Raw genomic sequence first — 26,685 nt, forward strand, 5'->3', positions numbered from 1 at the left:
TTAAGTTCCTGGATTGTCTTAAACTTTAATTTTAGTATTCTCACCATAAGATTGTTGATGCAGTGTTGTCCCACAGAGGTGACATCCTGGTCGGCATGGGAATGTTTAATATTATGTCTAAGTAAATTGAGTCTTGTCTTTAGTATTTGGCTTGTTTCTCCAGTATAGCACTCAGGTGTAGCTAGGTGGGTCACCAGGGGAGCGGCCACTCCCTCAAACGGACTTCTGATGGCGCCTATTTTTGTCGTGATCTGTCGCGTTTAAAATACGCACCATCGGCAGTCCACTCTCCGCTTCCCCTGCGCTCTCGACCTGGCTAAGCTTCTGAGAGCACTCTTTTTGCATTGAATAATATATACCACATTTGAAGATGAGCATTTGAAGGATCTCCTAGTGCTGAATATTTTTTTAGATAATTACTTTTTATCTCTCTATCCCCATTCCTTATTAAGTGAGATATTCTAACCGTGGTGTTCCTTTCCAGTCCCTTTTCTTACATATTTTCTGTATTTTAGCTTTGATTCTGTAAACTGCTTAGATAAGTTGAACCTTGAATGTTCCTCTGTGGTGTAGACTGTGTTGCAAATCTACGTCATCCACAAAAAGACAAATGTTTCCTTCTAGTGTTTCACCAGTGTTGCTTACTAATATATTGAATAGAACCAGCCCAAGTACCAATCCCTGAGGCATTCCACTACTCACCCTTCTCTTATCTGAGCATTTACCACCACCCTGTGTCATGTGCCAGTTAACCAGTTTCTAATCCAGTTCACCTAGCTTCAGCCTGGTCAATTTGTTTGAGCTTCCTATGAAGAACCATATCAAAGGCCTTGCTGAAAGCCAAATATATGGTGCATGTGTCCTCAATCCAGCTGTCCATAAATCAGTCAGAGATAGATCAGATTCATTGGGCACAATTTTCTTTTGGTAAAACCATGTTGCTTAAAATCTTGAAACCCATTGTATTCTAGAAAGTTTACTATTCACCCAGATATCTCCCAGATCTCTCTCTCTCTGGTTTTGTAAGCCACATTGAGCCTGCATGTTTGTGGGGATAATGTGGGGTATAAATACATCAATTGATAAATAAATTCTTTTTCAATAGCATCTCTTTTCCAACCTCCAAAGTGGGGCCTTACTGATCTGTAGTTTTCCACTTCTTTGTTATCGCTTTTGTGAATTTACTCATTTTCAATCCCGTGGCATCTTTCTAAGGATTTATTAAATAAATCTTTGAGGTCAGCTAGAATCTGTCTGAGCTCCCTTGGTATCCTGGGATGGATTTCATTCAGCCTTATGGCTTTTTCCACATTCTGCCTACTAAAGTAGAGGTAGTCTTGAGTCTGGCATAGCCCCGCTGAGTGAGTTTGAATGTGGGGGCTATTTCTGAGAAGGCTCTTTGGTGGTTATCATGCCATGCAATTTCTTTTGATGAGGGTACAGGTAGTGATATTCCTTGAGAGGACCTTAGAAATCTCAAAGGTTTGTAGAACACTGACTTATAGGTTTTCTGGCCCATTTTGTCAGAGCCTGAGGACCTTGTAAATCAAAGGTAGAGATTTTTTAAAATTTGGCCCTTTAATGTACTTGTGCCATTGTAGTTTTTGCAGGAAGGATGTGAAACCTGAGAACCAACTGAGCACTGTTCTGGTAGCTCCTATACTAATGAAATTGCATAGCCATAGAGGATGATGGAAAAGATCAAACCCAGCTACAAATTTACAATTTTTGCAGCAATTTTCATGGACCCTATTACCTTGTTATGACTTTGGTTATTTTTGTTTATATATGCTACATACATGCCTGTTATCTTATTATTACATTGTTTAGTCATGATTTTCTGAACTGTAACCTACCATACGGTCTTGTGTAAGCCACATTGAGCCTACAACTAGTGGGAAAATGTGGGGTATGAATGTATTAAATAAATAAATTACTTCTTGGATGCAGATTGCAAAGGATCCAGTATTACAAAATCAAGATGTCTTTTGGGATTGTTTTATAGCCACCGCTTTCAGTAATTTTGCGTTAAAAAAGGTTTTTTCAACAAGGCTATAATTGCAACATTTTGAGGGTACCTTCAGATTAGCATGGAGAGGACAACTAGCATAGCAACCATTCCTAGTTTTCAGAACAATTTATCTTGCACCTTTCTCAGCAGTTAAGGCAAATCATGTTCAAGTATTTCCCTGTCTCCAGAGGGCTTGAAATCCGTTTGTACCTGAGTCAGTGGAGGATTGAATGGCTTGCCAAAGATTGCAAAGAGTAACAGTAAGGTTTGAACCTGGCTTGCTTGGTTCTCAGCCCACTGCTTTAACCATTAGGATACTCATTTACTCCAGCAAACCTTCCTGCACTAAATGGTTGCTTTCACGTTTAGCTTCAAAAAAACATTGCTAGTAGTTCACCTGAGAGGCTTTTAAAAGCCTATTTGATCTTGTACATTTATTTAAGGTTTTCTGAGACTTTCTACTGTTTTGCACTTTTTTTAAGCAACCCTTAATTCTCTCTACATGCTTTCCAACAGTGTGTCTGTAATCCTTTGTGTGCTGCGTGGGATATGCATAAAGGAATCCTGTGCAGAAGGAATGGATCCTCAGAAGCTTAGCCGAAATTGGGTGGCGGAGCAGGTGGGGGGGAAGAGGGGTTGGTGGTTGGGAGGCGAGGATAGTGGAGGGCAGACTTAACAGTCTGTGCCAGAGCCGGTGATGGGAGGCGGGACTGGTGGTTGGGAGGCGGGAAGTACTACTGGGCAGACTTGTATGGTCTGTGCCCTGAATAAGGCAGGTACAAATCAAGGTAAGGTATACACATATGTTTGTCTTGTTGGGCAGACTGGATGGACCGTGCAGGTCTTTTTCTGCCGTCATCTACTATGTTACTATGTCCGAGCGACCTCCACATGTACTCTAATCGTTTACAATAACTTTCATTTTCAGCAAATTTTGATTTTACCATGGTGTGGTAACTGCTGGAAACAGAGGCTAGTAAAGTGAAATTGGACTGATGATGATTTTGAATAACTGAAAAAAAAAAGAAAAAGAAAAATTCTTATCAAGTAGGCTTCATACCCAAGTAGCAGATATTAAGTGTACTATTATTTAGAAGGCCCGGAGGACCTATTTAGAATCCACACTTTAGTCATAGATGCGGAGAAAGCTTTGACAGGGTCCGCTGAGATTACTTTTGTATGGTAATGTATAAGGTGGGGGTTGGGAATAATTTTTGCATTTGGATTCAGAAATTTTAAGCCCCCATTATCTTTTATAACTCCATTTGGTATAGACAGAGGTACTAGGCAGAGTTGCGCCCTGTCACTACAGAGTCATTAGCGAGTAGGACTTGCTCTAATTTAGATATTAAGGGATTTAGGTTGTAGGATCAACATAAAATAGTGCTTTTCACCTGCATCTTATTGTATGTTGAGAACTCTAGACTGACTCTCCCCATAATATTGCAGGAGTTATTGGAGACTAGTAAAAAAGGCCTGTTTCTGGAACGAATGAAACGGGCGCTAGCAAGGTTTTCCTGGGAGTGTGTATGTTTGAGAGAGAGAGCCAGAATGAATGTGCGGGTGTGTGACAGAGTGAGACTGTCTGTGTGACAGTGTGTGTGTGAGAATGAGAGTGTGTGACAGGGCTCCCTCCCCTGTTCCTAATGCCCCTCACCCCGTTCCCTCCCCTCCTTTTCCTCCTCCTTCCCACACTTTGTGTTCCTTAAGGCTTTCAAAAGTCTATGTACCCCCGTGGCCCTAACGCCCAGTATCCGGATACCCCACCGCTTTCCTCCTCACCCCTCCCCCAAGATGTAATACTTTCACGTCTTTCATTTTTAAAAAAAAGTGTCCTATCTACCCTGTGTACAAATGCCCGGCATTCAGATTGTGTTCCTCTCGTAAATTTTAATTTCTTTCATTCATTCAGAACTTGCCCCCCCACCCTGAACACTTTTGGTTCCTTCAGTCTTTTAAAACTGTCCTATGTACCCTGTGTGCTAATGGCCAGCATTGAGATTGTTTTCCTGTCCCAAATTTGCATGTCTTTGTCATTCACAACTCCCCCCCCTTCTCCAGTTTAACACTTTCGTTTCCTTCAGTCTTTTAAAACTCTCCTATCTACCCTGTGTCCTAATGGCCAGCATTCAGATTGTTTTCCTTTCCCAAATGTTCATGTCTTTCAGAACTCCCCCCCTCCCCCCATTTAACACTTTCGGTTCCTTCAGTCTTTTAAAACTCTCCTATCAACCCTGTGTCCTAATGGCCAGCACTCAAGATTGTTTTGCTTTGCCAAACTGTCTGTCACTGATGTCACTGAGGTCAGTGCGTGCCTGCCTAGCAGACCACTTCCGGCAGGCACGGTCCCAAGCACATCCTGTTGGAGGTGAGAATTATTATATAGGATGGGCCATGTAGCTGGGTTTAAAGTCAATCTTGACAAAACTGAATTAATGGTGGTTACTACCATCCAGGTTGAAGACACTGCTGCAGCAATATTTTCCTTGTTTTGAAGGCAGTTGAAGACATTTCTGTTTCTTACATTTTTTTGGAACAGTAATTGAAACAGGAAGTACTGCATACAAGGTAGTATTGCTTATGTTTATCCTAGGTATACCTAGTTATTGTTTGTCTTGAGGTTGTGTAAGAATATAATTTATTTATTTAATACATTTGTATCCCGCACTTACCCACTAAAAGCAGGTTCAATGCGGCTTACATAGTATTAAGTTATACAGAATTTTGTTAGATAAGGTAAGAAATTAAATATAACATAGGAATAGCCTGGGTGGGTCGGTAGAGATAGGCGATAGGGGGGTAGTGATAGAATGGATGAGTTGGTAGGGATAGGTGATGTGGGAGATATGGTCTGGGTCAATGTCGTTGTTGTTTCTTCGGTGTTCGTTAGGTAGATGGGTTCATAAGTTTAATCAGGGTCTTTAGGGTAGGCTCGCTTGAGTAAATGGGTTTTTAATGCTTTCCTGAAAGGTAAATGGTCATGAATTGATCGGATATGTCTGTCTAGGGAGGGCGTTCCAGAGTTGGCTGCCCAGGAAGGAGAAATTGGATCCATGATAAGTTTTGTACTTGAGACCTTTACAGTTGGGGTAGTGCAGGTTGAGGTAATTTCGCGAGGATACAGACATGTTTCTTGCTGGGAGGTCAACTAGATTTGTCATATAGGTCGGAGAATCGCCGTGTATTATCTTGTGGATTAATGTGTGGACTTTAAAGTTGATAGGTTCTTTGATGGGGAGCCAGTGTCTTGTAATCTGCTATGAATTGGATAAGAATGGCAGAATATAAAAAGTACCTAGAAGAAGCATTTCTATTGGAAAAATGTAGTGCACTGTTTTTTTTTTTTTTCATTTGCCTGTAATTATATGGAGTGTATGCTTATTTATTCTAGTTTCACATTTTTGTACCACCCCACCACTAATTTACAACACTTTTTTTCAGATAAAGAACTAGTGTTACAAAATTAGATAGGCTTTGCAGAGCTCCACATCAAGATAAACGTGTCTGCTATAAAAAGCCAGAGAAACTCAATTGCAATTTTATTGTCCAGTTTGATAGATTTCCTGCCACCTTTGCAGCAGGGAGGCTGTTTGTCACTGTAGCTCTCTCCTCCCACAGCTGCACTACACTTTATAAGCAGCAGTGGCTTTTCTAGTATAATTGCACTACTCTTGCTACTGTACTCTGAAGGATTCAGAAGTGTACAGCTTCAAGCTTCCCTATTTTTACTTAAAATGTCTTACTTACACAGTGTTTTGTGTTATTCCTGTGGTAATTGTTTTACCCAGTAATGTCTGGTGGATGCTGTCCTTTATGTAATGAACAGCATTACATTTTTAAGGGAGGCTCAGTTTCCCTTCTGATGGAGGTTAATCTGAACTCTGTATAGCATTTGCTAGCAGAAAGGTTGTTAGTGTTCTAAAAATGCCTCAGTAAAAATTCACAGGTGACAGCTTCTTTTTCTGTTAACAGCTCTTCCTCAGAGTATGTCATCAGTAGCTTTTGCACCAACCATTAATGCAAGTCTCAAGTAAAATTTTCTTGGACCTATTTTTAAATGGTTAGCCTTATTTGGTTAGTAGAGGAAATAATACGTCATTTCAGATTTCTTTGGATTTGAAATATCATATTGATAAAATGTTTATAATGAAATGGAAGGAAGCACTTTTATTAGTTTAAATATACCTTTTGGATTAAATGTTCTGTATGGTAATATAAATAGGCTTGTGGCTGTAACAGGAAAGTATTTGTCCAATAAAATATAAATGGTTATTTAAAAACCTTTATTTGTGGTATTTTTCAGTAGGTATATAATTACTGTCTTGTGAGGAAACTCTCTTGCAAATGCTGGTTATAACGTATACTTTTTAATTATAAGTAAATTAAAGCTACAGAGTATGACAGAAGCGGGAGGAAAAGCCTTAGAACCCCTCCTATACCTTATATGTTATTGGTATTGGGTTACATGGGCTGATCACCGGCATTAAAACCTCTGCCTGAAATCATTTAACCTCTATACTTAAACTATTAAACGGTGAACCAAAGAACAATCTGTGACTCAAATCCAAAAAGACTTAGCTTTCAAACTCATGTTTCACTATACTCCCTATCGACTAAGGCCAAAGTTTCACCTGTTTGTTTTTCTCACATTTATAGAATTGACACATCTTTAAAACAGCTATCATCAAAATCCAGTCTTAAAAGTTCTTAAAAATTACATACTATGAAAATTGTGTAATAAATCACCAGTGCACATGAAATTCCCCCAAGTGCCAATCTGATGGTATTTAAAGACATCGTTGTATGTGACATTCATAGATTTCTTTTCAGAATAAAATACATCACAATTTTAATTTGACTAAAGATGAATCAGAAGCTCTTCTGAATCTTCGCAGTAGGACTGATAGAGTATGTAGAGCAGACAAGGGGAGAGTGATTGTTAGATCTTGAAGATTATGATTCAGAGGTATACAAAGAGTTATCAGTTACTAAAGATTATTAAAGATTGTTGAAAGAGAAAACGGTAACGGAATTCAAACATGCGTGGGATAAACATAAAGGAATCCTGTTCAGAAGGAAAGGATCCTCAGGAGCTTAACCGAGATTGGATAGCAGAGCCGGTAGTGGGAGGCGGGGATAGTGCGGGGCAGACTTATACGGTCTGTGCCAGAGCCAGTGGTGGGAGGCGGGACTGGAGGCAGGGATAGCGCTGGGCAGACTTATACGGTCTGTGCCAGAGCCGGTGGTTGGGAGGCGGGGCTAGTGCTGGGCAGACTTATACGGTTTGTGCGCTGAAGAGCACAGGTACAAATCAAAGTAGGCTATACACAAAAGTAGCACACATGAGTTGTCTTGTTGGGCAGACTGGATGGGCCGTGCAGGTCTTTTTCTGCCATCATCTACTATGTTACTATGTAACTGAAGATCTTAGAGCTGAGATTAAGTCCATTACTTTACAAGCTGCTAATGATGGGATATTGACTAAGCAGGAGTGTCTGAATGCCTCACATCCAAAAGTTCCAGTTTTCTATATTTTGCCCAAAATTCATAAGAGACTTCATAAAACACTAGGTAGACCGATAGTTTCCAGCAGAGGTTCTTGGTTAGAACCTTTATCAATATTTGTTGACTCTTTTTAAAGACCTTTAGTAAGTAAAGGTTTTTCTTACATAAAAGATTCAGCAGATTTGGTGAAATTGGAAGAGGTAGCAGCGCTGTGTATGCCTTGTAGCACTGTAGAAATGCTAAATAGTAGTAGTAGTAGTAGACACTACAGACGTTATCTTTTTAGTATCTTTGCATGTTAAGGCACTCTGTACGTCAAGTGGAAGCTCTAGCAGCTTTAGAAAAATATCTTATACAAGTAGGAGTCGTCTCAGGTCCCTACTTCTTTGATTATACAATTAGCAGCTCTGTCAATGCAGAATAATTGTTTTTAGGTATAGTAATATAATATTTTCAACACGTATCAGGAGTGACCATGGGAGCCAGTAAGGTTCCGTCAGTGGACAATTTATTTATGCAAGATTTTGAAAATAAGATCATCAATTTCTCTAGATACATCCAAGAAATGGTTAAGATATATTGATAACTTTATGGAGTGGACAGGATCAGAGGCAACCCTGAAGAATTTCCATGACTGGTTGAATTTTCGTCATTTGAAAACTCAATTCAGTATGAGTTACCATGCGATGACTGGTATTTTTTTGATATTAGAGTCAATATACTTAAAGATACCTTCTTGACAACAGTGTATAGAAAGGAGAGAAACACATTTTTCCAGCAATCATCCCTCTTCGCTAAGAAAGTCTTCCATTTTCCCAATTTCTGAGATTTCAGAACAATTTGTACCACAATGGCTGATTTTAAACAGCAAGCAAAAGATTTAAAGGAACATCTGATTGAGAGGTTATCCAAGGACTTTGGTACAAAAAGCATATGGGAACACTAAGTATAAGAACAAAGATATATTTATTTATTGTTCACTTATATCCCACATTTTCCCACTCATGCAGGCACAATGTGGCTTACAAAAATTAAATAAAATTACAAAATAGGAAAACTTAGAAGAGTATACACGGAGTATGCAGGGGGCTAAAAAACATCTAACAGGGTGAACTAGCAGGTTAGGAGCCAGGGAGGGTGCATCAAGCAGCGGTATAAAGTGAGGAGTAGGTCTTGGCAAAGAAGTAGGTCTTCAACAACTTCTTGAAGAGGGCGTGGTCCGCTTGAGTTTTAAGGTGTTGTGGGAGAACATTCCAGTGCTTAGGACTCCAATAGCGGAAGGATGAGGCGAAGATCTTCTTGTACTTGACACCCTTACAGTTTGGGAAGTGAAGGTGGAGGTAGGAACGAGCAGCAGGTTTGGCATTCCTGGGCGGGAGGAGATTGACGAGAGAGGGGTCAAGAAGCGATCGCTTGTGTTTTGCAATACACTCTAGGGTTTGAAAAAATGATACATTATTTAAGAAAAACATTGTAATTTAATATCAAAACAACCAGCATTTAAAGACTGAGATCGGAGGATTGCTTTCAGCAGACATCAGAACTTAAAAGAACTTTTGAGTCCTTCAGATATTGATAAAAACATTTTTGAAAAGGATACGGAGCCTGAAGGACAACATATAAAATGCCAGAATTGCAAAATTTGTGAGATAATGAAAGAGGTATACACTTCGGGCCCTGTTTATTAAACCACGCTGTAGGTGTTCTAGTGTTTTTAGTGTGCGCTAATGCTAGAGACACCCATATATTCCTATGGGTGTGTCTAGCATTAGCGTGTGCTAATTTTTAGCATGCACTAAAAATACTAGTGCACCTTAGTAAACAGGGCCCTTGGATTGTTGACTCAGGTTTTCAGAGAAGATTTCTGTTGATATTCAACCACCTGCAGTACTGATTTTGTTGTATACATTAATCACATGCTCTTGCTCAATGTTATGTTGGACAAACTAATCAACCTCTTAAGGTAAGAATAAGTGAGCACGAGCTTTTTAAAAAAATGAAAGGATGCAGGCACCTCTTAAGGAGCTTTGCTTGTCGAAGGGACATTCATTGTTCACTCCGTTGCTGTGCCGTTGATCGTGTCAATGAAAATATCGGTGACCAGTCTAAATGCCTTTTGCAAAAACAAGAGTGGATTTTTAAATTTAGATACTGAAAAACCAAAAGGCTTAAATTTGAAAATAGAAAGTTTTTTTTTCTGAATGGATCCGGGGTTATTAGTTTTCTGAGTTTTTTTTTTTTTTTTTTTTAAATCCGTCTCCTTTGGCCATATTGAGGAAAACCCTCTGATGCTGAAATATAGAGCAGTTCGAAAGAGCTGGCAAGTATTATAAGGATTGTTAAAGTAATTTCAAGAGCACTGGTAATTACACAATTTTCATAGTATGTAATTTTTAAGAACTTTTAAGAGTAGCTTTTGATTGTTTTTCTCACGTTTATAGAATTGACTTGACACATCTTGAAACAGCCAACGGGTGAAACTTTGGTATTATTCGATGGGGAGTCTATAGCCAAGCACATCAGATTGAAAGCTAAGTCTTTTGATCTATGAAAGCTAAGTCTTTGTGATTTGACTTACAAATTGTTCTTTGGTTCACTGTTTACATAGTAACATAGTAACATAGTAGATGACGGCAGAAAAAGACCTGCACGGTCCATCCAGTCTGCCCAAGAAGATAAATTCATATGTGCTACTTTATTTGTACTGTCCTCTTCAGGGCACAGACCGTATAAGTCTGCCCAGCACTATTCCCACCGCCTAACCACCAGCCCCGGCACAGACCATATAAGTCTGCCCAGCACTAGTCCCGCCTCCCAACCATCAGCCCCGGCACAGACCGTATAAGTGTGCCCAGCACTAGCCCCGCCTCTCAACCACCAGCTCTGCCACCTATTCTAGGCTAAGCTCCTGAGGATCCCGTCCTTCTGCACAGGATTCCTTTATGTTTATCCCATGCATGTTTGAATTCCGTTACCGTTTTCATCTCCACCACCTCCCGCAGGAGGGCATTCCAAGCATCCACCACCCTCTCCGTGAAAAAGTACTTCCTGACATTCTTCTTGAGTCTGCCCCCCAGTTGAATATGAGCTTTTATTCTTTGGATCCACTTCCATCTTAACTGGCTGGAACAGTCCTCCTCAGGACTACTTCCGTTTCTCCACTCTATGATAGCAAACAGTCCACCCTGTGGCTTGATTCCAACTTCACTTGAACTCATTAAATCCATCTTGAAAATGTCTAACTTGGATCCAATGCACACAAGCAACTATCATCCTATCTTTAATCTTTCTTTCCTGTCAAAAGTACTCAAGGCTGTAGTTTTCCAGCAACTGCAATCCTACACGGAGTCCATTCATGCCCTACACCCCCGTCAATCAGATTTCAGGGCAGGCTTTAGCACTGAAAATGTCATTACTGCACTCCTGAGTGAACTTCAGAGTAACCTTGAGCAGGGTAAGATTGCATTAGTAGAGTTTTTAGATCTCTCAGCTGCCCTTGACCTCATTGACCATACCCTTCTTCAGCACTTGGTTTCCTTGGGTATTTCAGTAACTGTTCTTAAATGGTTTACCTCTTTTCTGGAACATCGTTCCTTTCTAGTTGCTCAATTCACATTTATATCTACCTCACATACTCTTTCATGTGGCTTCTCCAAGGCTCAATTCTTTCACCCTCCCTTTTCAATCTAATTGTGAGCCCTTTAGCCCTACTTATTCGGACTTTTGGAATCAGTGCCTATTCATACGCTGATTTTCTCTTGATTCACTACACTGATCCAGCATCTGTTAACCTTTCACCTTTGCAAAATTTTCTGCAGGAAGTAGCAATATGGCTGAAGCATCATCTTGGACTGAACCCTGAAAAAAGTGGCCAGCTGGATTACGTGTTCCCTACCTATTCCCTCAGCTATGCCTATCTATTTTGATAGACGGGTTACCCCCATTAAATCATTCAGGTACCCTGGAATCATCCTTGATTCAGCACTGTCTTTCTACGCCCAAACTACATAAGAACATAAGAGTACCCATACTGGGTCGGACCAATGGTCCATCTAGCCCATTTCTAAACAGTGGCCAAGCCAGGTCACAAGTACTTAGCAGAAACCCAAACAGCAGCAACATTCCATCCACCACCCTCTCTGTGAAAAAGTACTTCCTGACATTCTTCTTGAGTCTGCCCCCCAGTTGAATATGAGCTTTTATTCTTTGGATCCACTTCCATCTAACTGGCTGGAACAGTCCTCCTCAGGACTACTTCCGTTTCTCCACTCTATGATAGCAAACAGTCCACCCTGTGGCTTGATTCCAACTTCACTTGAACTCATTAAATCCATCTTGAAAATGTCTAACTTGGATCCAATGCACACAAGCAACTATCATCCTATCTTTAATCTTTCTTTCCTGTCAAAAGTACTCAAGGCTGTAGTTTTCCAGCAACTGCAGATTTCAGGGCAGGCTTTAGCACTGAAAATGTCATTACTGCACTCCTGAGTGAACTTCAGAGTAACCTTGAGCAGGGTAAGATTGCATTAGTAGAGTATTTAGATCTCTCAGCTGCCCTTGACCTCATTGACCATACCCTTCTTCAGCACTTGGTTTCCTTGGGTATTTCAGGAACTGTTCTTAAATGGTTTACCTCTTTTCTGGAACATCGTTCCTTTCTAGTTACTCAATTCACATTTATATCTACCTCACATACTCTTTCATGTGGATTCTCCAAGGCTCAATTCTTTCACCCTCCCTTTTCACTGTTTAATAGTGAGTTTAAATAAATTACAGGGGGAAGTTCTAATGCCGATGATCACCCTATAGAACCTAATACCGATAAGAAAGACACAAGGTATAGGAGGGGTTCTGAGGCTTTTTCCTCCTCCTTGGGACTTACAGCACTGTTTTGCCCTATTTCTGTGATTGCTCTGGTCATCCGGGGCACACATAGCCTTTTGTGCATCTCCTTCCAATTTGTTTTAGAGAAATTCGGCTTCAGTACTGTTGTATTTGCTTTATGACTCCCACATGAGATTTCCAGGAGTCAGTGCTGGTGTCGAGCTCATGCTTCCCCTTCCCTTGTGCTAGTTTACGGAGTAGGGCCAGTGTTTTCACTTGGTGTTGGGCTCGTGCTGAGCTGCAATACTTCGGCCTATTTCATCTGTGTAGTAGCAGTACACTAGATTTTTTTGCCTTATGTCGAGTATTGGCAGTGTCTCTGTCATGGTTTTTAGGGGTGGCTTTCCGCTAATCACACTGTCTCCTGCAGGGGGTATTGTCAGCTCTAGAGAGTTGCACAGGGACAGAAATCTTAACCACCCCTGCCTGTCCCCGCTGGAATCATACCCATCCCCACCTGTCCCCGCTAGAAACTTACTCATCCCTTTCCCATCCCCACTTCAATCTTACCCATCCTGAACCCTGTTGTAAATCACTTAAGCGATAATTGCAATAAGTGATATATAAAGAAATGAAACTTGAAATTTGATCACTCAGATTCTGGAGAATACAGAAAATGAAGAAATTGCAAGATCTACCCTTTTTTTTTCATCTGGAAACTGATAAAGACTGGACTCTGAGGATATGCTAGAAATCATAAGCCAATTTTAGGAATAAGGTGTGGATATTTCATGATGTCTGTGGTATTATTCAAAGAGTCTTTCTTACTGTGCATCAAGAAGCCTTAGCGAGGGCTGGAATTTTTTTTTTTTTTTTCCCTTGTAGATGCTTGATTTCTGTGATTTTAATTAGGCATGAGAGGTTTCTGCCCAGTTAAATCACACTAGGCTGCCTAAAACCAGATATTCAATGACACTTAACAGGATAGCACTGCTGAATATCTACTTGTATTGCCACAGGACACTCTGGTTAGTGCTGGGCCAAGTCAGGGGCAGAGCCAGGAGTTATCTGCACACTGCTGATTTCCAGTGTTAGTGCCTAGATATCTAACTGGACATGTTGGATGGCATAAAAAGCAGTCCTCACTACTGTATGTATAGTTAGCTAAGTGGGTAGGGCACTGAATTTTGGCTGCACCTAGATAGCTTCTGTGTGCTGCCAAGCATCTGGATATTCAGTGCCTTTGCCTGGATATAGGGCCTGTCACTGAATATCTGGGTCTAGCTTAGCCACCGCTGGCTGAATATCAATATCTGTATTTTAAACTTCAGCCAGCTAAATCATTTCTTGCATAAGGTGAGAGCTAATGTACTTAGATCCAAATGTTAGGCAGTGAATAGAACATCTTTAGGAAGCGTTCTAGGGAATAGGTAAGCCAATTTTTTTTCTTTCCTGTGTTGTTGGTTGTTTATCAGCCCCATAGCTTAATGGTTCTTTCTCAGTATAGTTTTTGTGGGCTTATAGGAAATATTTTGCAGATTTTTTTTTCTTAACTCCTTGGTTTAACTGGAGGCATGTGATCAGATTTCCAAGAAAGAAAGCAGTCTATTTCATTTCCGCACTTCTATATATATTTGCTGGTAGTTTTATGTTTTTACTGTATTATGAATTGTCTGATAATTGACATTGTACACATGCCTTTTTATTTATATAGTGTACCTTCTGAGCAAGCCATTCAAGATAGTTCACATTCATTTTATTGAAAACACAATAAATATCTTAACACAGAGAAAACAAATTGTAATTTTTTCTCTTTGAAAATATTTTTTTGTCTTAGGTCACATTTGAAATGCACAAAGAAAGCCTGGCCCAGTTGTTCAGAGAATATGATGGAAAAAGAGATGAAGAAATTGATCAGGGCGCTTCAAATCCAGTTAGAACCATCTCAGGTGTTAACAGAGAGATGGAAGTTGCAAGAAGTTCTTCTTTCTTGGAGCTGAAAATAGCAGCTGATACAGCAGAAATTTCTGAGAGTTTAGATCTGGAACAGGGCCTGCAAAGTACCGAGACTGAGCATGTTTCTAATGATGAAGAGCAGAGCAGTTGCTTAGCTCATGAAATAAAGACGAATGAAGCAGAAAGCAGCACCAGTATGTCTGGTGCTGATGGTATTCACTTAGAACCAACTACTGTAGATGAAGTGGTGGACTTGGTTAAGAGCAAAACTACTTCAAGGGTAGAAGCAGCTGAAATAGATATAAACCAGGATAAGGAATATGGAGATGAAGGTACTTCTGATGCTGACTCATTTGTAGCTGTACAAATTAGCTCAGAAGATGGTACACCTGAGGCTTCAGAAGTACCCGAAGACGGAACAGTAAAGGTAACAGAAGATGGGGAGAATGTTGATCAAAAGCAGGAGATCGGCTACCTATCACCCCCCAATATTTCAGAATCAAAACAAGAGCAAAAGACAATTGAAGGTGAAATTCAGGAAAGCTCAACAGAACCTGACACATCTGCTACAGAAATTCCAGCATCTGTGGATTTTAAAGAGGCAGAGGAATTGCCTTCATTACCAGCAATAGCGACTTCAGAAATCAAGGAACTAGTGGATGACCAACATTTTGATGCAAATGGGAACGTAAAGGAAGAGGAGGAGGAGGTTCAAAGGAAAAACAAGGAGACCAGTGATGTCAGTGGAGCCATAGCAACTGGTAGTGATGTGGATTCAACCACAAATGCTATAGATGTTCCTGGGGGCTCAGAGAAGAGAATTGCCAAACTAGATGTTTCAAGCATTGCATCTGATACTGAGAGGCTTGAGCTGAAAGCTAGCACAAGTCAAGCTGCTGAGCAACCTTATAAACCTTTACCGGAGGTAAGCTATGTAAGCTTGTTGCCTTACTGTTGCTATTCCTGGCTTTAATCATTTGTCTTATAACACATGAATGGAACTATGTTGTTCTTTCTTTTGGAAATGCCATTTGTGTATTGTTACAGAATACACTTTTTTCCAGCAGCGTTCTTTTACATGTAGCAGCTGAACAGCAAAAATCCTGCCAACCACCGCAGTGTTTTGCCCATTTAAAAATATCAGTTTAAATTACCAATTTATTATGCAACATTATTTCTGTTTATTCTTATGCTTTAATCTATTTGCTCTCTGCAGGCAGCAAGACATCAGGAGACTTCGGGGTCAGAGGCAGCATCTGCTTCTAATGGCCAGAGGAGAGATTCCAGATCTACTGTGTTTCACATCCCTGAATTTAAATGGTCACAAATGCACCAGCGACTGCTCACAGATCTCTTATTTTCTATAGAAACTGATATACAGATGTGGAGAAGGTTTGTATAATGGCTTATTGTTGTCACTCAGTGTATTTAAGCCACTGCCTTTCCCAGCATTAATCTTCTTTGGGATCCTGTCAGGTTCAAGTTTGGAGGCATACTGTAGTATTACTGTGGTAGGTGAGGAGAATGAATATCTCAAGGGCAAACAAACAGCAACACAAAGAGAGGTCCAAAAAGGAGTCCAAGCATAAGATGATCATATCAATTTATTGCGCACAGATAAAAATGGTCAAAAACTGTGCAATTACCCTGGAGAAAAAAGGACTTGAAACCTAAATCAGGTTACCCCTGCAGGCAGTCGTGCCAGTCTTTTGAACTTGAGGAGATAGTTATCCATTTGTACTTGGAGTAACTATAGTTTATGGACTATTGACGTGGGCTTCTGTGCCGAAACACAGCTGTTTCGAGTCCTTATATCTCCAGGGTTATTGCACAACTTTTGACACTGTTCCATAAATTGATGTGAATGTCTTACTTACACTTGGACTACTTTTTTGAACCTCACTCATTTTGTGCTGCTGTAGTTTTACTGATTGGATACAACAACCAAAGATCCACGCAATATGAAATAGGCTAACAGCACACCAAAGTGAAACACTTAATAAATGCTTATACTCCAATACTCATGATATATATTAGCAATACTTTTAATATTTTTTGTTGAGAGTACCCTCAGAAAAAAACACCAATTTCAAAGCAACATGATTGATTTCGCCCAGTGGTATAGCAAATAGGGCTAACTCTTAATTGCGAATATAAGTGCTATTGCCTCAATTCAACAGTGCTAACAAATAATATAGTGCTCAAAATGAAAAAATGTGAACTTATCTTTCAGACGTTTTTTTTTTCCAAGAATTTTTCAAAATACTGCGCTCGCTCATGCTTGTCCAACTTGTTTCCCAGTCACAATATATAACTGTCCCATCGGCTTCCCCTGATAACGCCCGACTCCACGGGTTTCACCGATTTCCTGAGGATTTCCTGTCATGCAAAGCACCACTATCATGTGTCACCACTCTTACGTCTTCACTAGCTCCCTACTGAATTCCAAATCAAATACAATATTCTTAGATTAACACACAAGATTCTTTACACATCCGTTAGCACTGAGAGCAAAAAAGTACTATGATCTTATTAAACTATAAAACCTTGTCCTACATGCTTGGTGTCCCAATTCTTTACAAATGCAATGCAGTACATCATATAGTTTTTCATGAGCAGTGTTTTCCTTCTTGCTACCCTCAAAATACAGGCTACGTTTGAGTAATCTTCAAGCAGTTGAACAGTAAAGATTTTTTTCAGTCTAAGCCAGAGGCCTCAGTTGCCTCATAGAAACCTTCCTTAGCAGTTTCCTTAAACCACTTTTTCTGATTTTGGAGGGATGGCCTGATTCAGGCAGTGTCTTTATGGTGCCAAACTATTTTGTCTTTACAAGGATAGACCCCACAGTACCCAAAGAGATTCAAGTATGCAGACCCAATGTGTATCTCTGAATAACTTTATCCAGGACTTTTCAGCAGCTCTGTTCAGTATGTTTAGACATTTATTTTGCCATTTATACCCTACATTACCTCAAACATACTTGAATTCAATGTGGCTTACAATAAATAAAATGACAGGTAAGGTTTACAATACCATAAACAAAATATCAAGAGCAGAGCAGCACAAGATACAAGTAAGAACTAAATAATAAACCATTGATGGCCAGTTACAATCTAACACAAAGAGGAAAGTTGTCAGTCTTTTGTGGAATACCAATAAATCAGGCTGACCCTTGGCAGTGAGTTCCACCACTGAGCACCTTGGTATCTAAAAGTCTGCAGAGAGAATTGACTTATAGCGCACTGTTTTGCAATCTGGAAGATGAAGTCTAAGGTTTTCCTTAGAACCAGAGATTATATTGCATAGGAGAATAGTTAAAGGCTGCACGTAATCTGGTGTCGTGCCATATAATATTTGAAAGACAAAAACACAATTTAAAAAATAATACTGGCTTTAATGGGCCGCCAGTGCAGCTTGCATAATAACGGAGTGACTATCAAAACACACTACCTTGAGGACAAGCCTAGGTGCTTTATTTTGGGCCATTTACACCTGTTTTATGACACCCTCCTTAAATCCAGCACAGAGAAAATTACAGTAATCAAACTGAGATAAACCAAGGATTGAGCTAGCATTCTAAAGATGTAAGGCAAAGTGATGTGGAGTCAACTATGCTATGTACAGATGTAAGGCATCTGAGAAAATAAAAACCAGCCGACAGTCACCCAGGAACGCATGGTTCAATGTGGAGTATCCTTGAAGGATACTATTGAAACAGGATATTTAAGGAGTCCCACTAGAGAGGTTTTAACAATGCTGAATGTAAAAGAGGTGTGCTTAATGAAAGAGCAGGATAAAAAATGCACATTATCCCCTTCAACTTCTAAGCAGCTTTATAGAGCCTAGATTAAAAGAGAATATAAAGAGAAACTTGCCGCAGAGGCTAAAACACACAGTAACAACTTTTTCAGAAGCACGTAGCCTGTGAGGAAATCCATGGGACCATTAGATCACGAAGGAGCAAAAGGGGCACTCAGGGAGGACAAGGCCATGGTGGAGAAACTGGATGAATTCTTTGCTTCGGTCTTTACAGAAGAAGAAATGAGATCTGCCTGTACCGGAAATGATTTTCAAGGAGGCTGATGTGGGGGAACTGAAAAATCTCAGTGAATCCTTGAAAATGTACTGAGTCAGATTGACAAATTAAAGAGTAGTAAATCACCTGGACCAGATGGCATACATCCAAGGGTACTCAAAGAACTCAAGCATGAAATTGGTGATCTGCAATATGTAACCTGTCATTAAAATCGTCTGTAGTACCTGAAGATTGGAGGGTGACCAATGTGACAGTTTTTAAAAAGGGTTCCAGAGGTGATCTGGGAAATGGCAAACCGGTAAGCCTGATGTCTGTGCCGGGCAAAATAGTGGAAACTATTATAAAGAATCAATTTGCTTCATTTCTGAATAAATGTGGAAAAAGGTGAGCCGGTTGATTTATCTAGATTTTCAGAAAGCCTTTGATAAAGTTCCTCATGAGAGATTCCTGAGAAAATTAGAGTAATGGGATAAGAGGCAAGGTTCTGGTGTGGATTAGGAATTGGTTATTGGCCTGAAAACAGGGTAGGGTTAAATGGTCATTTCTCTCAATGGAGGAGGGTGAACAGTGGAGTGCCACATGGATCTATATTGGGACTGGTGCTATTTAACATATTTATAAATGATATGGAAATTGGAATGATAAGTGAGGTGATTAAATTTGCAGATGACATGAAACTATTCAAAGATGTTAAAACACATATGGACTCTGAAAAATTCCAGGAACGCTTTATGAAATTGGAAGACTGGGCATCCAAATGGCAGATGAAATTTAATGTGGACAAATGCAAGGTGATGCATGTTGGAAAGAATAATCTGAATCATAGTTACCTGATGCTAGGGTCAGCACTCAAAAAAAAAAAAAAAAAAAAAGAATAAGGTGTTGTAGATAATAAGCTGAAATCTTCTGCTCTGTGTGCGGCGGCGGCCAAAAATACAGGATGATAGGAATTATTAGAAAAGGTATGGTGAATAAGACCGAAAATAATATAATGCCTTTTAATCGCTCCATTGCGTTCAGTTCTGGTCATGGTATCTCAAAAAAGATATAGCAGAATTAGAAAAGGTTCAATGAAGAGTTACCAAAATGATAAAGGGGATGGAACTCCTCTTGTTTGAGGAAAGGCTAAAGAGGTTAGGGCTGTTCAGCTTGGAAAAGAGACGGATGAGGGGAGATATGATTGAGGTCTACAAAATCCTGAGTGGTGAAACTCAAGGAAGCTACTTGGAAATACTTTTAAAACAAATAGGAGGAAATATTTTTTCACTCAACGAATAGTTAAGCTCTGAAACTCATTGCCGGAGGATGTAGTAACAGTGGTTAGTGTGTCTGGGTTTAAAAAAGGTTAGGTGAAATTCCTGGAGGAAAATCCATAGTCTGCTTTTGAGGCAGACATGGGGAAGCAACTGCTTACTCCGGGATATTGGTAGCATGGAATGTTGCTGCTGTTTGGGTTTCTGCTAAGTACTTGTGACCTGGCTTGGCCACTGTTTAGAAATGGGCTAGATGGACCATTGGTCCGACCCAGTATGGGTACTCTTATGTTCTTATGTAGTTTGGGCGTAGAAAGACAGTGCTGAATCAAGGATGATTCCAGGGTACCTGAATGATTTAATGGGGGTAACCCGTCTATCAAAATAGATAGGCATAGCTGAGGGAATAGGTAGGGAACACGTAATCCAGCTGGCCACTTTTTTCAGGGTTCAGTCCAAGATGATGCTTCAGCCATATTGCTACTTCCTGCAGAAAATTTTGCAAAGGTGAAAGGTTAACAGATGCTGGATCAGTGTAGTGAATCAAGAGAAAATCAGCGTATGAATAGGCACTGATTCCAAAAGTCCGAATAAGTAGGGCTAAAGGGCTCACAATTAGATTGAAAAGGGAGGGTGAAAGAATTGAGCCTTGGAGAAGCCACATGAAAGAGTATGTGAGGTAGATATAAATGTGAATTGAGCAACTAGAAAGGAACGATGTTCCAGAAAAGAGGTAAACCATTTAAGAACAGTTACTGAAATACCCAAGGAAACCAAGTGCTGAAGAAGGGTATGGTCAATGAGGTCAAGGGCAGCTGAGAGATCTAAATACTCTACTAATGCAATCTTACCCTGCTCAAGGTTACTCTGAAGTTCACTCAGGAGTGCAGTAATGACATTTTCAGTGCTAAAGCCTGCCCTGAAATCTGCAGTTGCTGGAAAACTACAGCCTTGAGTACTTTTGACAGGAAAGAAAGATTAAAGATAGGATGATAGTTGCTTGTGTGCATTGGATCCAAGTTAGACATTTTCAAGATGGATTTAATGAGTTCAAGTGAAGTTGGAATCAAGCCACAGGGTGGACTGTTTGCTATCATAGAGTGGAGAAACGGAAGTAGTCCTGAGGAGGACTGTTCCAGCCAGTTAGATGGAAGTGGATCCAAAGAATAAAAGCTCATATTCAACTGGGGGGCAGACTCAAGAAGAATGTCAGGAAGTACTTTTTCACAGAGAGGGTGGTGGATGCTTGGAATGCCCTCCTGCGGGAGGTGGTGGAGATGAAAACGGTAACGGAATTCAAACATGCATGGGATAAACATAAAGGAATCCTGTGCAGAAGGAAGGGATCCTCAGGAGCTTAGCCTAGAATGGGTGGCAGAGCTGGTGGTTGGGAGGCGGGGCTAGTGCTGGGCAGACTTATATGGTCTGTGCTGGGGCTGGTTGGGCGGCGGGACTAGTGCTGGACAGACTTATATGGTCTGTGCCGGGGCTGGTGGTTGGGCGGTGGGGATAGTGCTGGGCAGACTTATACGGTCTGTGCCAGAGCCGATGGTGGGAGGCAGGGATAGTGCTGGGCAGACTTATACGGTCTGTGCCAGAGCTGGTGGTGGGAGGCGGGGTTGGTGGTTGGGAAGCGGGGATAGGGCTGGACAGACTTATATGGTCTGTGCCCTGAAGAGGACAGTACAAATAAAGTAGCACATATGAATTTATCTTCTTGGGCAGACTGGATGGACCGTGCAGGTCTTTTTCTGCCGTCATCTACTATGTTACTATGTAACTGAGCTAATATTTTGGACAGAGATTCAATATTAAATGAGTTACAGGGTGCTGTATTGATCTGAGAGGAAGATTCGAGCAGTGAAGTAATGGGGGGGGGGGGGGGGGGGGGGGGGGGGGGGGGGGGGGGGAAGGGGGACGGAGAAAGTTGAATGATAGCATGAAGCTTCTCTATATTCCTGCTGTCCCTTTGAGGTAAAGTATGAGACCAAGGCTCAGAGGTAAGATTAACAGGTGGAGAGTTCTTTGATGGTGGGGGTATGAGATTATTAAAGATTTTGAAATGTTTAGTTTGCGGGTAAACTTGAGAACAAATGAGCCTCCTCACCCAGGAGCCAGGTTTCTGTCAGGCATAGAAAATCTAGATAACTGGAGAGAAGATCATCTTGTATTAAAGTAGAATTTATGTTTCACTGATAATTTAATAGAGGAAAGAAAAAACCTGAGCAGGAGGAGTAGTCGAAGAGGAGTTTTGACAGTGGGCGAGATGTCTTACCTGGATAGAGTGAATACGAGGTCTGGGAGTTTGGCAATGTCCCCACCATGATGGATTTGGATGTGCCTTAAGTGATCTGGAAGAAGGGTGTGATGCCAGACCTTCAGGGGAAAAGGAAACCAAAGGGCAACCACAGGAGAAAAAACAAACAGAAGCCATATCAACAATAAATATGAACTAAACTTGATACTACAAAATCATTAACAAAAATACTTTATTTAGACATTTTTCTAAGGTATTTCACACAGTTATACCCATAGGGTATGTAAATATTGTTAAAAGAATTTTACCAATGATACGAACACCACTAGACCAAGTCAGACTTAAACCAGTTTTTTTCCATATCATCAAGCTGATCAATCCATAGACTGGTGGGTTGTGTCCATCTACCAGCAGGTGGAGATAGAGAGCAAACTTTTGCCTCCCTATATGTGGTCATGTGCTGCCGGAAACTCCCCAGTATGTTCTCTATCTCAGCAGGTGGTGGTCACACACAGCAGCAGCTCTGGCTAGGCCTCCAAGCCTAATCCTTAGGTTTTGTTGAGGCCTGGGGTTGAGGGCTCTTTTGAGCAAGTGCAAACCTGGTGGTGCCAGGTCCCTCCTTTTCTCCCCCCTCCCGCTGGCTCCGTTAAAAAAAAAAAAAAAAAAAAAAAATATATTTTTAAACGTCTTTAAAGGCGTTTAATTCGACGTTTCTTTAAACGTTCATTGCAGCTACTCACTGGGACACCAGTTCGTTACAGCTCGGAGCGGCAAGCAGGTAATTTTACCTTTTTATAGCGGGCAGGGGGTTCCCCGATTCTTCTCCTCGTGGCAATGGCGTCGGAGGGCGAGGGCGCAAAGGGTCGCTCCCCGGATCGCTGGAGCGCTTCTAGAGGGGATGCGGGGGTTTTACAACCTGATTCGCCCTTGAGGGTGATAGTTTAGTGACCGATGAATGTCCCGGTCGTTCCTCCGGCGTGGCGGTTTTTTCCCGCCATAAACGCCCATCCCCCGCTCCTCGCCTCCGCCATCTTGGCCGGCCACGCGGCTCGGACGGCTTCTTCGGGGCCGCCCTTGAGGTTGGAGACATTAATGCCATGAACGCCCTTAATTTGGGCGACGGCACAAAAGCGGCTAAAGTTAAGCGCCGTTCTTCCCGCGCGGCTTCTTCACGGAGTTTCGCGCCGGACGCCATTTTGGATGCGCAGTATGTCTCTCCCCCGCTATTGCGAGCGCCGGTTGAGAGTGCGTCTAGGGCTGTTGCCCAGGCTGCGGAAGTGCACAGTCTGGGGGGTTTCTCCCCCGAGTTTGTTTTGCTGCTGCATCAGGCTTTCCTCATGCAAAACGCTGCCCCTGCTCCCTCTTCTGATAAAGAGGTTGAGGTTCCCAGAGGTAAACGCCCTCGGTTGATTTCCAGGCCTTGGAGGACTTTTGTCTCCTCCGATGTAGATGAGGGCAGCGTGTCTGAGGTCTCCCAACGATCCTTTGCGGATTCCTTGGAGGAGATAGATCCCCGCTCGGATGGAGCGGATGACCCCTCTGCAGTGCGGCTTTTTAGCCCAGAGGATTTGCCCAACCTGTTGTTACAGGCCATGGACACTTTGAAGATTTCCTCTCCGGAGGACGTCTCTCCCTCAGCCCCTGTTGGCTCTGCCATTATGCTGGGGACGAAGCGCCCGCCTAGAACCTTCCACGTGCATGATGCCATGCACACCTTAATTGCGGCTCAATGGGATGTCCCGGAAACGAGCCTTAAAGTGGCTAGGGCTATGTCCCGCCTCTATCCTTTGGCTGTGAGTGAACGTGAGGCCTATCTGTGGCCTACCGTGGATTCTTTAATCACTGCGGTGACTAAGAAAACGGCGTTGCCGGTGGAAGGTGGCACGGCCCTAAAGGACGCCCAAGACAGAAGATTGGAGGCGGCCTTAAGGTCGTCCTTGGAGGCAGCTGCTTTAAGTTTGCAGGCCTCAGTTTGCGGCTCCTATGTGGCCAGGGCGTGCCGGACTATGGTGCAGCGGGCTTCCCCCTCGGATCATTCCTTGAGGGCTGATTGGCCGGCCCTGGAATCGGGCTTAGCCTATTTGGCAGACTTGCTGTATGATGTCTGGAGAGCCTCAGCTAAAGGCATGGCTCAGACAGTCTCTGCGCGGGCGGTGGCTTTGGCTGAAACATTGGTCTGCTGACCACGCCTCTAAATCCCGCTGGCTAGATTGCCTTTTAAAGGCAAGCTGCTCTTTGGGGTCGAGCTGGACAAAATCGTGACCGATCTCGGCACGTCTAAGGGCAAGAAATTACCAGAGGTCAGGGCTCGGGTTAGTACTCGTCCCGATACCTCCATACCGCCCGGGCAAGTCGGGTTCCTCTGCCCCCTCTTCCTTCAAGAGGAATTTCTCCCCCAAGCAGCATTCCTTTCGCAGAGACCGCCGTCCCGGAGGTGCTCCCTCCGGTCCTCCCCCAGGGTCTCGTACCCAATGACGGGGCCTTGGTCCACGCCCCAGTGCAGATTGGAGGACGGCTGTCCTCGTTTCTGGGCGAGTGGACCACTATAACTTCAGACGCGTGGGTGCTGGAAGTCATCAGAGACGGCTACAAGCTAGAGTTCTGCCAACCCTTAAGAGACGGGTTTGTACTCTCTCCCTGCAAGTCTCCGGTCAAGCTGTGGTAGTGCAGCAGACCTTGGACAACCTGATCCGCCTGGGTGCGGTCGTTCCGGTGCCAAGAAATCAGATTGGCAAGGGACGTTACTCCATTTACTTTGTGGTTCCAAAGAAAGGAGGTTCTGTCCGGCCTATCCTTGACCTCAAAGGGGTCAATCGGGCCTGGAAAGTGAGGCACTTTCGCATGGAGACTCTCCGCTCTGTTATAGCGGCAGTGAAGGCAGGAGAGTTCTTGGCTTCCTTGGAAATCAAGGAAGCGTACCTGCATATTCCCATCTGGCCTCCTCTCCAACGCTTTCTGCGTTTTACAGTCCTGAGACGACACTTCCAGTTCAGAGCCCTCCCTTTCGGGTTGGCTACTGCTCCGCGGACCTTTTCCAAAGTAATGGGGGTCATAGCGGCCTTCCTGCTAAGGAAGGAGTACAAGTCCATCCTTATCTGGACGACTGGTTGATCCGAGCCCCCTCTTATGCAGAGTGCGGCAAAGCTATGGACCGGGTAGTTGCTCTTTTGAGCTCCCTGGGATGGATCATCAACTGGAAGAAGAGCCAGCTGCGCCCGACTCAGTCCCTGGTGTATCTGGGAGTTCGATTCGACACCCAAGTGGGCAGAGTGTTCCTGCCAGACAATCGGATTGTCAAGCTTCAGGCTCAGGTGGACTAGTTCCTAGTAGCCTCTCCTATTCGGGCTTGGGACTACGTGCAGCTGTTGGGCTCTATGACGGCCACGATGGAAGTAGTGCCCTGGGCCAGGGCTCATATGAGACCACTACAGCTATCTCTGCTGCTGCGCTGGACTCCGATGTCGGAGGATTATGCTGTGCGCCTTCCCGTGGACCCAGCAGTGCGCAAGGCGCTGGGCTGGTGGACGCAGACAGACAAGTTGTCTGCAGGATTGCCTCTGGTGACCCCGGAGTGGATTGTCGTCACGACAGACGCCTCTTTGATGGGCTGGGGAGCCCACTGCTTGGGAAGGACAGCGCAGGGGCTCTAGTCTCCTGCAGAGGCAAGTGGTCTATCAACCTCCTGGAACTCAGAGCCATTCGCTTGGTGTTATTGGAGTTCATCCCGGTACTCGTGTTGAAGCCTGTACGGGTCCTGTCGGACAATGCCACGGCTGTGGCCTATATCAACCGCCAGGGAGGTACCAGAGCGCCCCTCTAGCCAAGGAGGCTATGAGTCTTTGCCAGTGGGCGGAAGCGAACCTGGAGCAGCTTTCAGTGGCCCACATTGCTGGAGTCATGAATGTCAAGGCGGACTTTCTCAGTCGCCATACCTTGGAGCCCGGAGAGTGGCAACTATCTGCTCAGGCGTTCTTGGACATCACGAAGCGCTGGGGCCAGCCGAGCCTAGATCTGATGGCGTCATCGGCCAATGGCCAAGTGCCGCGCTTTTTCAGCAGAGGACGGGACCCTCGATCCCTGGGAGTAGATGCTCTTCTCCAACAGTGGCCGACACAAGAGCTCCTCTATGTGTTCCCGCCCTGGCCCATGTTGGGCAGGGTGCTAGACCGGGTGGCAAAGCATCCCGGCAGGGTAATCCTGGTGGGTCCGGATTGGCCCAGACGTCCCTGGTATGCGGACTTGTTCAGGCTCTCAGTCGACGATCCTCTGCGGCTGTCAGTGGAGCAGGGCCTGTTACATCAGGGTCCCGTGGTGATGGAGGATCCCTCTCCCTTTGGTCTTACGGCCTGGCTATTGAGCGGCAGCGTCTGAGGAAGAAGGGCTTCTCAGACAAGGTCATCGCCACTATGCTGAGAGCGAGGAAGCGCTCTACTTCTACTGCTTACGCCAGGGTTTGGCGTATCTTTGCAGCATGGTGTGAAGCAGGCTCACTTTCTCCCTTCACTGCTCCAATTTCTTCAGTGTTGGCGTTCCTGCAAGAAGGTCTGGAGAAAGGCCTGTCGCTCAGTTCCCTTAAAGTCCAGGTAGCGGCTCTGGCTTGCTTCAGGGGCCGCCTGAAGGGTGCTTCCCTGGCTTCGCAGCCAGATGTGGTGCGCTTTCTCAAGGGAGTTAATCACCTGCGCCCTCCTCTGCACTCAGTGGTGCCTGCGTGGAATCTCAACCTGGTGCTAAGAGCATTGCAGAAGCCGCCTTTGGAACCCTTGTCGAGGGCATCTCTGAAAGACCTGACGTTGAAAGCAGTCTTTTTGGTGGCTATCACTTCAGACAGAAGAGTTTCCGA

General features: G+C 43.1%; 1 protein-coding gene across 1 annotated transcript in view; it reads left to right on the plus strand.

Moving 5' to 3' along the window:
* Positions 1–26,685, plus strand: part of LRBA (LPS responsive beige-like anchor protein) — a 1,257,537-nt gene that overhangs the window by 222,396 nt on the left and 1,008,456 nt on the right. The window contains 2 exon segments of the mRNA XM_030191657.1: positions 14,181–15,224; positions 15,516–15,691. Of these exon segments, the coding sequence (XP_030047517.1) occupies positions 14,181–15,224; positions 15,516–15,691 (1,220 nt within the window).

The sequence above is a fragment of the Microcaecilia unicolor genome, chromosome 2, assembly GCF_901765095.1.
Source record: "Microcaecilia unicolor chromosome 2, aMicUni1.1, whole genome shotgun sequence".
Lineage (NCBI taxonomy): Eukaryota > Metazoa > Chordata > Amphibia > Gymnophiona > Siphonopidae > Microcaecilia > Microcaecilia unicolor.